Source organism: Mizuhopecten yessoensis, unplaced genomic scaffold, assembly GCF_002113885.1.
Source record: "Mizuhopecten yessoensis strain PY_sf001 unplaced genomic scaffold, ASM211388v2 scaffold11009, whole genome shotgun sequence".
NCBI lineage: Eukaryota > Metazoa > Mollusca > Bivalvia > Pectinida > Pectinidae > Mizuhopecten > Mizuhopecten yessoensis.
In genome coordinates, this window is record NW_018408833.1 from 965,841 (window position 1) to 982,942 (window position 17,102).

The 17,102-nt window shown below is 34.3% G+C and overlaps 1 protein-coding gene across 5 annotated transcripts in view; it reads left to right on the forward strand.

The window, feature by feature from the left end:
• The window catches only part of LOC110464547 (espin-like), a 93,827-nt gene that overhangs the window by 59,103 nt on the left and 17,622 nt on the right, over positions 1-17,102 (forward strand). For all 5 annotated transcript variants that reach the window (XM_021519806.1, XM_021519808.1, XM_021519807.1 and 2 more), the window contains one exon: positions 5,904-6,026. In XM_021519806.1, coding sequence (XP_021375481.1) covers positions 5,904-6,026 — 123 coding nt within the window. The remainder of the gene's footprint in view (positions 1-5,903; positions 6,027-17,102) is intronic.

Consider the following 17,102-nt stretch of genomic DNA (forward strand, 5'->3'; position numbering starts at 1 on the left):
CAAGGACATCTTGGGATGGTGGAGTGCAGAGTGCAAGAATTAGGTCACTGTGACTTATGACTTGACCTTTGACCTTAACTTTTGAAACTGTTTGTCAGGGGCATATCTTCTATACTATTTCACCTAAAGTAACCACATTTGGCGGACAAGGACATCTTGGGATTGCTGAGTGCAAGAATTAGGTCACTGTGATGTATGACTTGACCTTTTACCTTTTCTTTTGAAAATGTTTGTCTGGGGCATATTTTCTATACTTTTGCACCTGGAGTAACCAGATTTGGTGTGAAAAGGATATTTTAGGATGGTAGAGTGCAAAAAGTATGTTACTATGACCTGACTGGCGTATGCTATCTGACATAAGTGCACTGTTTGTTAGATATAGAAATCATTACCAGTGGGGGACTATGCCTTGCAATACTTTGCATTGTTTCTATGATTTCTGGAATGAGTTTTCTCAAAGTTTACTGAAGATATAACTATATAAATATAATTGTCAGTAGTAGAGGTTGTTTTTACACAAAAATCATCCTGAAACAAAAGAAAATTTATTCTTTATTTTGTTGTAGAATGTAGGATACATTCATAACACACTAACATGGGATTAATTATAAATTTACTATATACACGGGGTTCATTTTCCCTGTGACTCTCTGTACAGCTAAGGTCAATAAGATCAATAACCAAGGTAATATCACTGACTTCATCCCCAAGGAAATACACTACGTATTTAATGACATATTTCAATCAAATATTTTCTGCTGCATTACATTGCTGTTCAATCATTTAGAAAGCATACTGAAAGACTTTGCTATTTAACATTCTCAGTTGGTACGGATTTAAATATGTAATGGGGGGCTGACGACCCCACCCCAAATTCCTCCATCTGGTTTGGTTGAAAGCATCATCAGGTGGCAAGGACTCAAAATGATATAAATAGAGGTGCTGACTCCACAAGGGAAAGGGGAAAGGGGGAGGGGGGAAAAGACAAGGCATAAATTGGGTGTGGCTTCACCCCAGTAGACTTAGTCCCTGGTCATAACTTTGAAATGTTTGAGATCCACACCTGATGACAATAAATAAAGTAACTAGGCATGGCTACTGACACAATCATGGTATCAAAACTGACCCTGGTATCTAGTCTTGCCTCTTAGTCCCTCGGTCACAACTAAATTAATATTGAAACAGTTGAGATACCCACCCTGTAACAATATATATACAATTGCTGAACATGAAGATTTGGATGCACATATACGTTCAGAATAAACCCTGTGGTCCAACCCCATCCTATGAACTTATTTTCAGTATCACTTTTCTTGAGAAATTTGCCTTGATTGTTAAAATATCCAAGTGAAAGATACAATCCATTTGGACCTCTTGTTTGGCTTTTGTTTACCTATGTCTTTCTTTTTGTAGATTAATTAACTTTAATTGATATTAATGCCTTGCAATGTAAGAAATTTAATATTATTTGTTGTCTGCAGATGATGATTTCAAATCCTTTCTTCTTCGTAAAACAATTATGGCTTGAACAGTTTGAAGATTCTTTGGTGAACATTGTACATATTTAATTAGGGCAATGTTGGCCCAGAAAGCCCTGATACAACATTTGGTACAAGTAGGTGTTTAGTGAGCCTTTTATATTGTACTATAAGTTAATAACTTCATTTCTATGAAGTCATATTCCTTGTTCTTTTTACCTTGCCCCGAATAAATTTGATACTTAAACATTTCAACAATGCTGGATACCTGCGTAAAACACCTCCTACACCTGATTTTACTCCCTCGTATATATGTCGAAACTGTGGGAGAGGTAAACATCCCCAAAACCAAGTTAATAAAAGACAGTGCTATATTGGAGGCCATTGAAAACTAATGTATTTTAATAAATTGATGTTAGCTGCCCTGTATCTTACCCTGTGTATAGATCAGTGATTCTAAACGTTATCACGTACATGTTATATGTGTTAGGTCTGTGATGACAAGGCTCTTTGTACTGATATTGATTCTTGGACGAGCCATGGGGTTAGGAGGACACGCCCTTCTTTACACACAGTTTGGATGAGTTTTGAAGTATTTTGATAATTACGTGGGTATAACATCCTTGGAATGTAATCAGTTGATGTAGGATAGTTTACTGTGTACTTGTTGAATATTTCAGTCATTTGTATCAACTTATTCGAAGCATCAGTGTCAATTTTATATGTAATATTTATATAAAATCAAACTTGTCTATGAACACCATCACATGAAGAAAGCAAAAAACAGACAAAATAAAAGAGTATAAATGTAACTGATAGGTTTTAATTTAATGATGAAAAAATTGCTCAAGGACTGTTAAACATATATCTTCAGTCATGGTAAAAGCTGAATGCATCAGATATATAGACTGAGTTTTATAGACAGGTGGTAGCTATAGACAGGTGGTTGTTATAGACAGGTGATAGCCATACACAGTTGGTAGTTATAGACAGGTGGTAGCCATACACAGTTGGTAGCTATAGACAGGTGGTAGCTATAGACAAGTGGTAGTTATAGACAGGTGGTAGCCATACACAGTTGGTAGCTATAGACAGGTGGTAGCCATATACAGGTGATAGCTATAGACAGGTGGTAGCCATAGACAGGTGGTAGTTAAAGACATGTGGTAGTTGTAGACAGGTGGTTGTTATAGACAGGTGGTAACTATAGACAGGTGGTAGTTATAGACAGGTGGGAGTTATAGACAGGTGGTTGTTATAGACAGGTGGTAGCCATATACAGTTGGTAGCTATAGACAGGTGGTAGCCATATACAGGTGGTAGCTATAGACAGGTGGTAGCCATAGACAGGTGGTAGTTAAAGACATGTGGTAGTTATAGACAGGTGGTTGTCACAGACAGGTGGTAGGTATAGACAGGTGGTAACTATAGACAGGTGGTAGTTATAGACAGGTGGTTGTTATAGACAGGTGGTAACTATAGACAGGTGGTAATTATAGACAGGTGGTTGTTACAGACAGGTGGTATGTATAGACAGGTGGTAACTATAGACAGGTGGTAGTTATAGACAGGTGGTTGTTACAGACAGGTGGTAGGTATAGACAGGTGGTAGCTATAGACAGGTGGTTGTTATAGACAGGTGGTAACTAAAGACAGGTGGTAGTTATAGATAGGTGGAAGTTATAGACAGGTGGTAGCTTTAGACAGGTGGTAGCTATAGACAGCTGGTTGTTATAGACAGGTGGTAGCTATAGACAGGTAGTAGTTATAGACAGTGAAAGTTTTAGACAAGTGATAGCTATAGACAGGTGGTAGTTATAGACAGGTGGTTGTTATAGACAGGTGGTAACTATAGAGAGGTGGTAGTTATAGACAGGTGAAAGTTATAGACAGGTGATAGCTATAGACAGGAGATAGCTATATACAGGTGGTTGTTATAGACAGGTGGTAGCTATAGACAGGTGGTTGTTATAGACAGGGGGGAGTTATAGACAGGTGGAAGTTATAGACAGGTGATAGCTATAGACAGGTGGTAGTTATAGACAGGTGGAAGTTATAGACAGGTGATAGCTATAGACAGATGGTAGCTATAGACAGGTGGTTGTTATAGACAGGTTGTAGCTAGAGACAGGTGGTAACTTTAGACAGGTGGCAACTTTAGACAGGTGGTTGTTATAGACAGGTGGTAGATATAGACAGGTGGTAACTATAGACAGGTGGTTGTTATAGACAGGTGGTAGCTATAGACAGATGGTAGTTTTAGACATGTGGTAGTTATAGACAGTGATAGATATATAAAGATAGCTTTTAGCAGTAAACCTGCAGTAGCTATGAATAAACAGGTGTTAGCTATAGACAGTTGGTAGTTATATCGACATGTGTGTAGCTAAACAGGTGGTATAGACAGGGAGTAGCTATATATAAAAGGAGTTGAACTCAGGCTGTTGGTTTTCTAGTTTGGCTTCAGATATTCCCTTGGTTGAACCATTAGATATGTTCATATCTGTACTGAACACTATGACAAACTAGCCTTCAGGGAAAGATCTTGTCTTTAAGTACACAATACCCAGATATGGAAACTATAATGTAACCAAGGTCATGTTCACACCTCTAGGTGTTGGTCGCCAGACTTGATGTACTTATAGTCTACAGCTTCGCACATGCATATAATGAACTTGAAGATGTATATTCATTAAGAATGAAATTTCATACGTCTTGATTCCATTTTCATAATTAAGAAAATTATAATGTATTTCAAATCCATGAACTTGAATCCTTACAATAACAGTAATACTAAGACATCTTCTGGGAAATAAATTTAATGCTGTTAACACCCTAAAATGTTCACATAAAGATCAGTATCTATTGAAAAAGGTATTGATAGGGTTTGAATGCTGTGCGGGGATTAGGTCATGAGGATTTAAAAATACCATGCGACTGCAATGGTAGTACTCACCACAATCTCTTTTCCCAGGTATGTGCATGTCACAGAGAGCATCATGCCCTAACTGAGCGACACAAGATGGTGGGTTGGGTGTAAGACAACTGGATCAGGATATACCACCCACTAACATGTGGGAGGTGGCTGTCATTTTGATATTTCTGCACTATCCTGACCTGTTGTAATTATCTCAAAATCATGATAGATATTCAAAATATATATATATATATTTTTTAGGAAATTGTTTCTCCATAGTTATTTAAGAACATCTCCAATTAAGATAGATATATTTGTTTTTCAGGAAATTTCTATAATCATTTAAGAACTTTTCTAAGATCAATGATGACAAAATTAAATGTATATGCATTGTGTTAGCAACAGAACATCAAATTCTCACTACCTTTGGTAACTATAATGTGGTTTATTACCTGCCTAAAAGGCCATCTGTCAACTTTTTTTTGCTTTTTAAAGAACTTGAATAACAGAGAGGCCTGATACTGGCTCCAGTAGCATGTTAGAGTGGATTGCTAGCAACTTTTCCAAAGGAATGACCTTGGCCAACTTTCATGGTCACTGGGCTCGAATGTGTTAAAACTTTCTCAGCAACTTAGCAGTATTCTGAAAAACCATAAGGCCAAGGGTTTGTTGATATTTTGCTTGTAGCATGTTTGGGGAAAGGATGTCAACTTTATAAATAGACGACCCTGACCCACTTTTAAAGTCAGAGGCACCAATTTTAACTTTTATGGAACCTAATCTTCTAAATGACCGAGAAGACTAAAGGCGAAATATTTTGCATGTAACATGTTGGAGGATGTGGGGATTAGGTTAAAGCTGCCAAATAAGTTTGACTCATGTTCAAGATCACATGGATCAAATCCAGTGAGCAATACAGGCCTCTTGAACCTCTTATTGGTCATCAAATCCCCACCACCTTTACCTTACAAAGTGTTCTTACAGGCCATCAAAGTTCTTAACCTTTTTTATACAAGGTATTATTATAGGATATCAAACCCAACAACCATTACCACTCAACCTGATATTGGATAGCATCAAAGCTCATCATCTTTACTGTAAAAGTGATATTATAGGCCTTCAAAGTTCCTCCACCTTTACCACACAAGCTGTTACTGGTTGTAGCCATCAAACCTCTACCATCTCATTAGCCAGATCAAGATGACTTGTTATGTTGACCTTTACTTGGAATATTCATGTTAAGTGATTGTATTTATTTTCAGGTATTGCCACCTGTTCTATTTTGTGTATCAAGTCCAGTGCAACCTTTCACCCTAAACTTTAATGATATCTATCTACCTATACTCCCTGTATGAGTATAGTCTTGCCTGTTATCAATATGGTAATCAGAGGTCAACTGGACAGGTCATTAGGAGGAGATCATTGTAGTTGTCATTTAAGACCTTCAATTGTCTGCCACCTCTACCGTAGTAGGTGCAGCAGTACTGATCATGTGTTGTCTGTTTCAGTGTGTCCAGACCTTACTAGCCAATGGTTGTAGTGCTGATATCACAGACAACAGCGGACTGACAGCTGCAGACCTCGCTGACAAGTGCTATCACACCACATGTGCTAAAGAGATTAAGGCTCAGGTAAGTCTCACAACTACAAAATCTTATACCAAACACATCGTAAAATACAAACAAAAGGGAGACATATTGATGAATCTTTTGCAATCGTGGAGATTTCTCTAATAGGAAAAAAATATAAGGCAGTCATACTTATTTTGTATCTCTGTAAGCAAAAGTATGACAGAAATAAAGAATCTAGTAGGAAAGGATCAGGTAAATCATTCCATGATAATAATTTTACATTTCCATAAAAATTGACAACAAGTTCAACAGTATAAAATGTAGAAAGAAACTGACTGAACATATGCGAGATAAATGAATGACCCTGAAGGCTTGATATATATCTACTGTATTATTGTCCTATGTAAGAGCCGGTGAGTCCTGTTATAGGTTATATACCAAAGATAATGATCTCTGTTGAAATGTGTAAATAGTACCACATATGTACATGTACTAGATGCCTTATACATATAGGTATACACTTTATTATTAGAGTTTCAATTTAAAAAAAAAAAAAAAAGTTTCTATTGTCAAGCTGAGTCAGGAATCATTTAAATATGATAATTTCCATAATAGTTATGTTAATTTAATGAAATTAGACATTCAAAGTAGGACTGTATATATATATTGTTGGGTGTGTACAGATATAGAGTTTAAGATAGAGACTAAATCAGACAGATGTATAAGTTATCTTCCAAACATTGGAATCCATTTTCACCCAAAACCAATTAGGACTAATAAGCACTTATTTGTACACATCATATTTCACCGATACTTGTACACACAATATTTCACAGTTATTTATGAACACAATATTTCACAGCCTTAACTTGTAAAAACACTTGAAATTATAATCATATTTCACTGGTATATAAAAAAGCAGCTTATTTTTATTTTCAGCTGTTAAACTTATATTTGTTTCCATGAGTGACTATAACTAGATTACAAAAATAGGACTTATCTTCATATTTTCAAAGTACCAATATAGATACCCTGGTTAGTACAACAACCCCAGCTGGCCTAGCCTCTTAAATTCATGCTAAGTAATTGTAAACTATACATTTTATGATTTCACTTTGAAGACAAAAGTGTTTATTGCATACTTGAGGCACAAAGTACAAGCATGCTTAATGGTTCACAATTTTTGCTCGTCTCACTTTTACTAGTAACCCATTTAGACCGATCACTGGCCTGATCAAATCAAGGTTGCCAACAAAATATTGAACATCTGGCTCCACTATCAAACATATGTATAGTCTGCCTCATACTTATTTTATTTGAAGCTTCTTTCACAAACATTTGGTAACCACTTAAGGCAGAGAGTTCCACCACACTTTCTTTTAACTCTGACAAAGAAGAGTTCTAATTTGTTTGGCACTTTTAGTATAGGAAAGATTTGTATAGGAATCAAATCTGGATTTTTTCGATGTTCATGCAAGTATGAGCGGGGAAAAATTTACTTACACACCACATGAGCGGCCATAGCGCTACTATTTTTGTGACATTGGGGCCTGATCCTTTAAGATTTGTAATGTTTAAAGCATGATTCCTGAATTAGAATTCAACAAATGAATATATGTTATTCTGAGTCTACTTGGAAGGTTCAAGCATGAAAACATGTTCACTTTCAGTATAATCTCCATTATATTAGATGGCTACCTAAATGTTGATACAAATCTGATTGTAACAGTTTTGGTTATAGAAGCCAAACAGAGAAATACACAAAGTTATTGTGTTTCTTACCTAACTCATTCACCCCTGATATGTTTTAATGAACTATTCCAACCTTTGAATTGGAAGAGTTCAAATGTGTCTCTATGGGTGAATGAGTTAACAGGAAGTTAGGTCTGTGTCCCTTAATAAGGAGTTGTGAACTTCAAAATCTATAATGAACAAAAATAACATAATGCCCCTCGTTTGATTCGCCACCGTGCTTTAAATTCCAGGATATTTCAATGTTGGCAGTATGAGGGGGGTTGCACTATGTAGTTCATATTTCTAAGCTCCCCTGGATTTATAATAAACAGATTTGGCTGTAAAGGTCTGGTGGCCACAGAATTGGAAACTAGTTTTATAGTTTTGTTGCAAAATCTCATGCAAAGAATCTTTAGTTTGTACAATATACTTTTATGCTTAATAAAAACATGTCCTACAAAATAAAATTTAGTGAATTACAAAAATGAAAATCCGCAAAATGTGTTGAAATAGACAGCTGTATAAAAATAGGTTTGCAGTATAGAAACTTGGAAATGCATTGCAGAATGTAGGTGTTGTGTAGGATGGAAGATTTCATTTGTGACTTTTTATGTATATTCTGTGGCACATACTTTGATTTCACAGACTTTTACTGATTTTGTGTGTTATCACAATTTTGACAGATAAAGGCACCAGTCAGCTACTACTAAGGTAATGCTATCACTAGCCGGGATGTCGTATGCATGGGAGAACGGAGAACGACAGCTCAAATATACCTATTATATTTACAATCCTGTATTTTATCAGTCATTTCCTGGTTTTATTGTGTGAATGTTTCCTTATCTTCCCCTTAACTCCAATTTCTACAGGAAGTTGTAATATTCTTGTTTTCTTAACTTTAGGATGTAGCCTGTTAAATGTTTCCTTCATAGAGCAACTTTTACCACCTTGTTCATAAATTATTTCCTTCTATTTTCTCAACCTGAATTTCAATTACTGGAGCACATATATAAAATCAAAAGTTATACTATGCTATGAATATAATCAAAAGTGTTTTTGTTATTACATTGATTGTATTGTCAGTAAGGTAGAAATATTAAACAGGTAACAATATAAACCACCTGTCCCAAAACATTTAGATCCCAAACTGTTTGTATGAGTGCATGTACAAATGTGATGCCTGTTTTATTATATTCCTTTTTTTAACATGTTCCCTTAACAAGTTTGATGAATGTGACATTTACTTTTGTCAACCTTTCCCAGGGGAGTTTCCCTTTACAGACCACTATGAAACTGATATCATTCAAGAATCAGCATGGAAACTTGCCGTAATAATTATGGGCAATTGGCAAGAATACGGCTCCAGTTTCTCAAGAGCAACTTCAGTTCGGACTCAAATTTTCCTAAAATGACATAATTCCATAAAAAAATTATTGGTTATGAATTTTGTTTAAAGTTTGAGACATAAATATTCCATATCTTTTCATTTCTACTTAATTGATTTGTTTCAAGAATACCCAAACAGGACCTTTGACCTAAAAATACATCTTAATTTGCATAAAAACTTTTAAAGTTGGTTTTTCTTCATTGATGAAAGTATTACAAATACAGCTTTTATTATTTTCATAAATGTGAATAGAAATGGTAATAAAACGAACATTCAAAATTTATTAGATATACATGTAATGCAATGATGAAAGAGAAACAGCAAAAGTTAATTTTAGGAAGATAGAAGTCAATGCAAATGTTGCTTTTTGAGAAATTTGGATCTGGTCTAGATCTGAAACTGATCAGTCAACAAGGACTGGTTTGTGCTTATCCAAATGATATTTGAATGCCTAACATCCTTGCTATTAGAAAGATATTATTGATAATACTCCGTTTGTTTCATTGCATTTGATAATATACCAGTAGTTTCACAATTATTTTAAAAATGTATTAAACCTTAAATCTGTGTTGATGCTTTCAGATGATTTTTTCGTATCGCTGTGTTTGCGTTTTGGGGGTTTGCTTGTAATGCAGATTGTATTTTTGTCTGGTTGATACTAACTTTTTGAATCAGAATAACTCAAATATATTGTAGTGATTGATAACTTGAAAATTCTAGAAAACAAAAATTCAAAATAGATATAAAGTTTAATAAAGATATTTGACATTGTAACAGATTATGCAACATTAAATAAAGGTTACAAACTCAAATAACAGCATGAACATTGTTTTGTTCAATATGAAGAAATACATGGAATCATAGACAAATTACCTGTTAAATTAAAGGATAACTTGACTAACCATAACTGATAATTGGTAAAATAAAAAAAGCTTGGTGATTGGGTTGTTTGGGATTTGGTGCAGCATGTGTGTTTGTTTTTGATATCCATAAATGCTTTCCGGCCGTATTTTCATTCAGTTTGAAAAGATATTTACTTGGTTTATATATAAATTTTTATTACATTTAACTGCAATCCGTATGCCTGTATACACAATTTACTTAAACCGTAGAAAGCTAGGCTTTTTCGTGATGTTAGTTAAAAATTTAACTTCCTGTTACCTTTTAAATATTTGTATATTTCTGTAGAATATCGTCCTTTTCCTGACCCATGGATGTGTCTGTATTCAGGTAAACAGAGTGGAGTTGTTGTACAACTTTTTATATCATGGATGTGTATTTTGATAGCATTGTTTGACATATTTTTGATGTCATAAAATTAAAATCAAATTGTTGTTCACAGTCTGATGATACAGTTTTGTTAAAGTTTAAAGAGAAATAATCTTTTTTATGGTTTGCACATGTACAAATATTGGCCTCGTTTTTTTTGCTACTAGAATATATTGTTCATTATATGAATGGCAGTTTGATAAAATGTATGTCAGATTACTCATCAAATTCTGTGTAATCAAAATTAATGCTATTCTATTTAAGAAAAAATCATCGTATGTGCATTTATCACATAATGTACTGTGTTATTCAGTGAATATACCCATGTCATATTTTTTTGCATATTAACCCATGTAATATGACCTATCAGACGTCATGTACTGGAGTCAAAATGGCGGCTTTTTTACATTTCAAAGTTACATGAAAATTGTCCAGTTTCACGAATAAATGCCACAAATCGTGATTATGTGATAAAAGGGATCTTACACTCGTTTTCATTTCCTATAAAATATATGAAACTCGTCACAAATTTTTCATTTTAGCTCGCCTGAGGCTCGCTAATTTGAAAAATTCTTAGACTCGTTTCATAAATCTCATATGAAATGGAAACTCATGTAAGATCCTATATATATATTATAGTGACACATATATAACGCGGTTGAGAAAATGGGGGGGGGGGGGGGGGGAAAATAACAAAGACCACTTGTTGTCTGATTTGATTATTTTTCCAACATTTTTGAAAACAGTTCTATATTCTACAATTATGTAAAAACATACGTTGATTATGTTTATCTTACCAAGTAAAATGTAACCAAAGTCTTTTTCGTGTCCATACACCTATACAGGATAAGCAAGGTGACTCAGAGTATCTAATTATTTATGTCCTATTTTGTGAATTTAACCTGGATATATTTGGAAAGATCTTTTTCATTTTCAGTCGCCATTTGGTTGAAAGACATCATACTTTATGCCAGATGTTTATTTCAATCAATGAAATCCAACAATCTACCTGTACATTTCTGGTGAGGTTTTTGGAAGAGTGTTGGTCTGTTTGGAAATAATACATGCACGTTCATGGTCTATTGTCCTTTAATGCATGTGGTTATTAACCTCTGAAAAGTGTCGCTACATTGCAAACCTGGTATAGAATGCTCAAATTGATTCTTCTTACAAATAAAATTTTGTCAAAGAGAACAGTGTTGATGCTCCTTATTCTTCGTAGATAGAATGAGAGTCAATATTGAGTAAGATAAATGTTTTTACCTGCTGTGGTCTGATATGAGTATCAGAGCTTGGATATAATGCAATGAGAAGGATCAAACTACAACCTAGTTATGGTATCTTATGTATTCCTTATCAGGCATTACTATTCTATTGGTTCAACCTTCTAGGCAAAGAGGAAGTGATGCACTGTGTGAGGGCAATGACCTAGATGTTCTGATTATATTTGGTATTGAAGTCATGTACAGTTGAGTCTGTTTATAGTAACCACTATAAAGTACAAACTCTGGTATAAATGGACTTTATACAGGTTGTTGCCGTCTACAATGCTAGGGTTAAAAATTTGAACTTTGTAGTCAGCAATCGAAGCATCGACCTAGTCCATTGCAAATGCTTTATAATGACATCATAGTAATGAAAAAATAATACTTCTTCTTTGAAAAATTTGGGGGAAAAAATGGTATGATTTCAAATAAAAAAATGTAGGTCAAGGGAGGTAACTCAATTTTTTCTTACCAATTCATTTATTTGCCATATGTTTTTCCACCATTGTTACTTATACTAGAATGACAGCTATACTGTGTTAATTCTACTGAATTGAACACTTGGAAATACAGGTTTAATTCATACAAGTTGTTTTCAGTGTATTGATAAATAACTTCACTGAATTCTTAACTTAAATTAGTTATTTTCAGGAAAGTAACAATTAAACTGAATTCTGAATTTTAGTTTGTTCCTAGTCTAGTGATTTTAATAAGAAACCTCACTGAATTCTACGTTTTAAGTTGTTTACATTAATTATAATATCAAGTGACATCTCTTCTCTGTCATGGCACCAATACACAGAAGCTGTAATTTGTTATTTCTGGGTTTTGTTTTTGTTTTTTTTTGAATATTTTCACCTAAACACATAAAGGTTATCTCAAAAAATATAAATTATATAACATTATATACACTATAGTAGCAGTTAAAATTATGTTTATGGAGGAGGAAATAATTAAAATGAATGTTCACATTAAATGTGTGCCATGAACCCTATCAATATTAAAATGTCTGTATACTTAATGTTCCCATGTAGCTTACCATAGACAATGAGTAACAATGTAAATCAGTATAGTCTAATCATGTATCTAGTCAGATTAACGTAGTATTTATAGTATTTCTAATATGATCAGGGAATTTTAAAGTCATTCAATTTAGTAGGAGATTAATCATCTAGTTTTATTATTTTATGAGTTGTATGTCATGTAGTAATTGTTTGAGCCTATAAAATTATATAGATAATTCATTCCAAGGTTAATAGACAAGTTTGGTATATGATATTGATTTTAAAGGTAATCTAGAAGATTTTATCACTATTTTGAAATATTTCAAACAAATTTACTTACTTATAACTTCATGTATATTAAGTCAGCCATCGATATCATAACTTCATACCTCACTCTGGATAGTAGAAAACACAAAAATACAAGCTATGGTACATAGAACGATGTACCTGACTAACAGTCATCATATAAGATATAAATGTTTTAGAATGATGTTTGTATGGATTACATCTCAATTGAAATAATTCAGGGTTCAAATCTCATGCAAAAGTTCATGTGCACTTCATTTAATGTCATTGAAACTCAAATAAAGATTGTTTTAAATGTTTTAAATGTGTGAAAAAGAAATGTTTACCTGGCTGACTTTAAGATTCAGATCTCGGGGGCGGCTTGTAATTGCTACACCTCTGAACAACTTAGAGATGCATGAAGAGTATGTGTATCTGAGAGTTTATCTTAAGGATCCCCGTACCACTGCCAAAAACTGTGGCTAAGCATTGGAAACTGTTTCTCCAGCTTGACTATAGTTGTGATAAATCATTTCTAAAAAGAAAACCATACCTTGCGGGACTTTTATGAGAACTAATAAAGATAAACTAAACAAAATATAATCAACAAAAGTTTTCTGGATTTAAAAGATTTAATGGAGCTAGACCAGAATTCAAACCCGTGACATTGTTATACTGTACTCTCAATGTAACTGATTGAGCTACCTGGTCAACAGAAGTATATGAGCCCAAATGTGCTACAGTTATATATATACAAACAGAAGTTAAGGGGAGGTTACTGTTAAAAACAGTGCAGTGGGACAGGGATCCTTAAGGAAGTTAAGGGGAGGTTACTGTTAAAAACAGTGCAGTGGGACAGGGATCCTTAAGGTAGTTGAGGGGAGGTTACTGTTAAAAACAGTGCAGTGGGACAGGGATCCTTAAGGAAGTTAAGGGGAGGTTACTGTTAAAAACAGTGCAGTGGGACAGGGATCCTTAAGGTAGTTGAGGGGAGGTTACTGTTAAAAACAGTGCAGTGGGACAGGGATCCTTAAGGAAGTTAAGGGGAGGTTACTGTTAAAAACAGTGCAGTGGGACAGGGATCCTTAAGGTAGTTGAGGGGAGGTTACTGTTAAAAACAGTGCAGTGGGACAGGGATCCTTAAGGAAGTTAAGGGGAGGTTACTGTTAAAAACAGTGCAGTGGGACAGGGATCCTTAAGGAAGTTAAGGGGAGGTTACTGTTAAAAACAGTGCAGTGGGACAGGGATCCTTAAGGTAGTTGAGGGGAGGTTACTGTTAAAAACAGTGCAGTGGGACAGGGATCCTTAAGGAAGTTAAGGGGAGGTTACTGTTAAAAACAGTGCAGTGGGACAGGGATCCTTAAGGTAGTTGAGGGGAGGTTACTGTTAAAAACAGTGCAGTGGGACAGGGATCCTTAAGGTAGTTAAGGGGAGGTTACTGTTAAAAACAGTGCAGTGGGACAGGGATCCTTAAGGAAGTTAAGGGGAGGTTACTGTTAAAAACAGTGCAGTGGGACAGGGATCCTTAAGGTAGTTGAGGGGAGGTTACTGTTAAAAACAGTGCAGTGGGACAGGGATCCTTAAGGAAGTTAAGGGGAGGTTACTGTTAAAAACAGTGCAGTGGGACAGGGATCCTTAATATAAGTTGTTGTAATCACTGCCAAACAATTTTCTTTTCTCAGTGGTAATTTGTTCTTGTCTTATTCTGTTAAGATATTGTAAAGAAATTATCAGTGGATTTTAGTCTGATATCTTTGTATAATGATGTAATGTTAACCGGTTATATATGTAATAAATTATTAAACAGATATGTTTTAGTTGAGTTTGTTGTCGATTGTATGTCTTTTAGACTTACTATTTCAAATTCAATTTGGAATGAGGTAACTTTAAAACCTAGCTAATTTTTAACAAGGTAAATGTCAGAGTTTTCATGTACTTCATTTCTAGTCTGAAATATCTCACATTGCTTACAGCATAAATTGATAACAATTTTGTTTATTCAAAGGGATGTAACTGATAAGTTTTTATAGGATTTCTGGAGACGCACTTGTAAGAAAATGTTAGACTTTGCTGTTCTTCTGTAAAGCAAGTGGTGTACATACAAAGAATGTCTACCGTTTACCACCTTGATATACTTCAGTATATGTACAGATAACAATAGCTTTATTAAACAAGTGGTAAAGGCGTCTGAGCATCTAAGATCACTAGGTTGCGGATTTGAGTCCTAGATGGGCAGTCGCCATGTCCTGGCAGCAGGTAGATGGGTTTTCCCCGGGTACTCCAGTTGTCCTCCACCACCAAACCCTGGCACATCCTTAAGTGACCAAAACTGTTAAAAGGACATAAAACACAAACAAACCAAACAAACTTTATCAAACAAACAACCATATTGACCAAATATGTCAGCAAAAATACACATAATTTGTATCTATACTGTCAAACCTTGCTACTCAGTCTCCATTAATCCAGAACTTTAATTGCAATTTTAACACTATTACTTTTGAACTGTTTTCCATAATTTTAAATGGTACTTTTTATTGCAGTAATTCATGTATCATATCCAAGTTTTATAGAAACACATCATAATCATTCCTATTTACAAGACAACAAACGAAAACAGACAATTTTCCAAACTTACAGAGCATTAACATTTCATTAAATAAAACAATTTCGGAACTACTTAACAAATGAATAAACTACACAAAAACATGGCATAGAAAAGCTTCATTTGTGATTAACAAAAGTTACATTGATCTATTTATTCACCATTTTACCTGATTGTGTTTGTTTGTGTTTTACGTCCTTATAATTAACAGCTATGGTAACCTGATATCTGATGTCTGCAGATTAGTGAAGTTAACATATACAGGGTACACAATGACACCAACTGGTGAGGTCTGGTTTATACAGGTTCTGGATAATTAAAGGTTCAGTTTAGACCGGCTTAAGTTATTGCTAACTATAGACACAGGTTTCAGGGTACCTGTGATGCTAATATTAGATGTAAAGTTTGTCACCGAAGTGTACCTACTTTAGACAGCCTAGTTAATGTTTTGGTGAATTTAAGGTAATGTACATGTATTGTGTGACTTTGGTGGCATACAAATGTTTCAGACACAATATTTATATAATAATCGGCTTGCTCAGATCAGAATTAAAGATTTTGCATATATTTTAAAAATTATGTGTACAAATTTAACAGTGGTGTGTTGACATACCGCCATGAAAACATATTAGTAACCATGGTGATGGAAACAGATGTCAACACCCATTCAGAAGTTAATGGATTTTTCTCCTCAGTCTATACCAGGAGTCGCTGTGTATGTAAGGTATGATCCATTACTACCAATGACTGTGCAAGCTGTTTCAGCTGAAGTTGGAGAATGTTTACTAGGAAAGGGAACTCCTGTGATAAAGAGGTGTCCTCATCTCGCTGGTTGTCATTCAGGTGAAAATACAGAATATCATATAAGTTAATTGCAGGTAAAATAACGCTTATTATGTGTGAATTATTCAATGAGTTGTGTGAGTTGAATTAATTAATGTGTGAATATTGTATTATACATGTACCTGTATATATTTATTATCTAATACAGCATATATATATACACACTTACCTGTGTGACTTCATACCAGACTCTAAGTTTTTATGATGAAATTCTCAACTGCATTTTACTACTAGCTTACATTGTATCTCCTCCTAGTTTGAATCAGACATGCAAGTGATCAAAATTATTAGAGATAAAAAAAAAAATCTAAATATTGAAATATCTGTAAAATATTCTAGAGACAGGGGCCTATCTAAAATCATACATCCAAGTGATCAAAATTATTAAAGATAAAAAAATATCTAAATAATTAATTATCTGTAAAATATTCAAGAGACGAGGGCCAGTCTAAAATCAGACATTCAAGTAATCAAAATTGTTTAGTTTTTTTTCTTCTAAATGATTAAATATCTATGAAATATTCAAGAGAAGGGGGCCACTCTAGTGACTTCATTATACAGCCAAGCCTGTGTTCCTAGAAGGTTGAGAACTAAAACTACTCTTAAAGACAGTTAACCTATTTTTATCAACAAACAAGAACTGGGAATATTGCTGTCTGTAAGATAGGAACATTTGTGCTATTTGTATGTGTGCCATACATATAGGGACTTGGTGAACTTTATATCAGGTTTGACTGTAGTCTG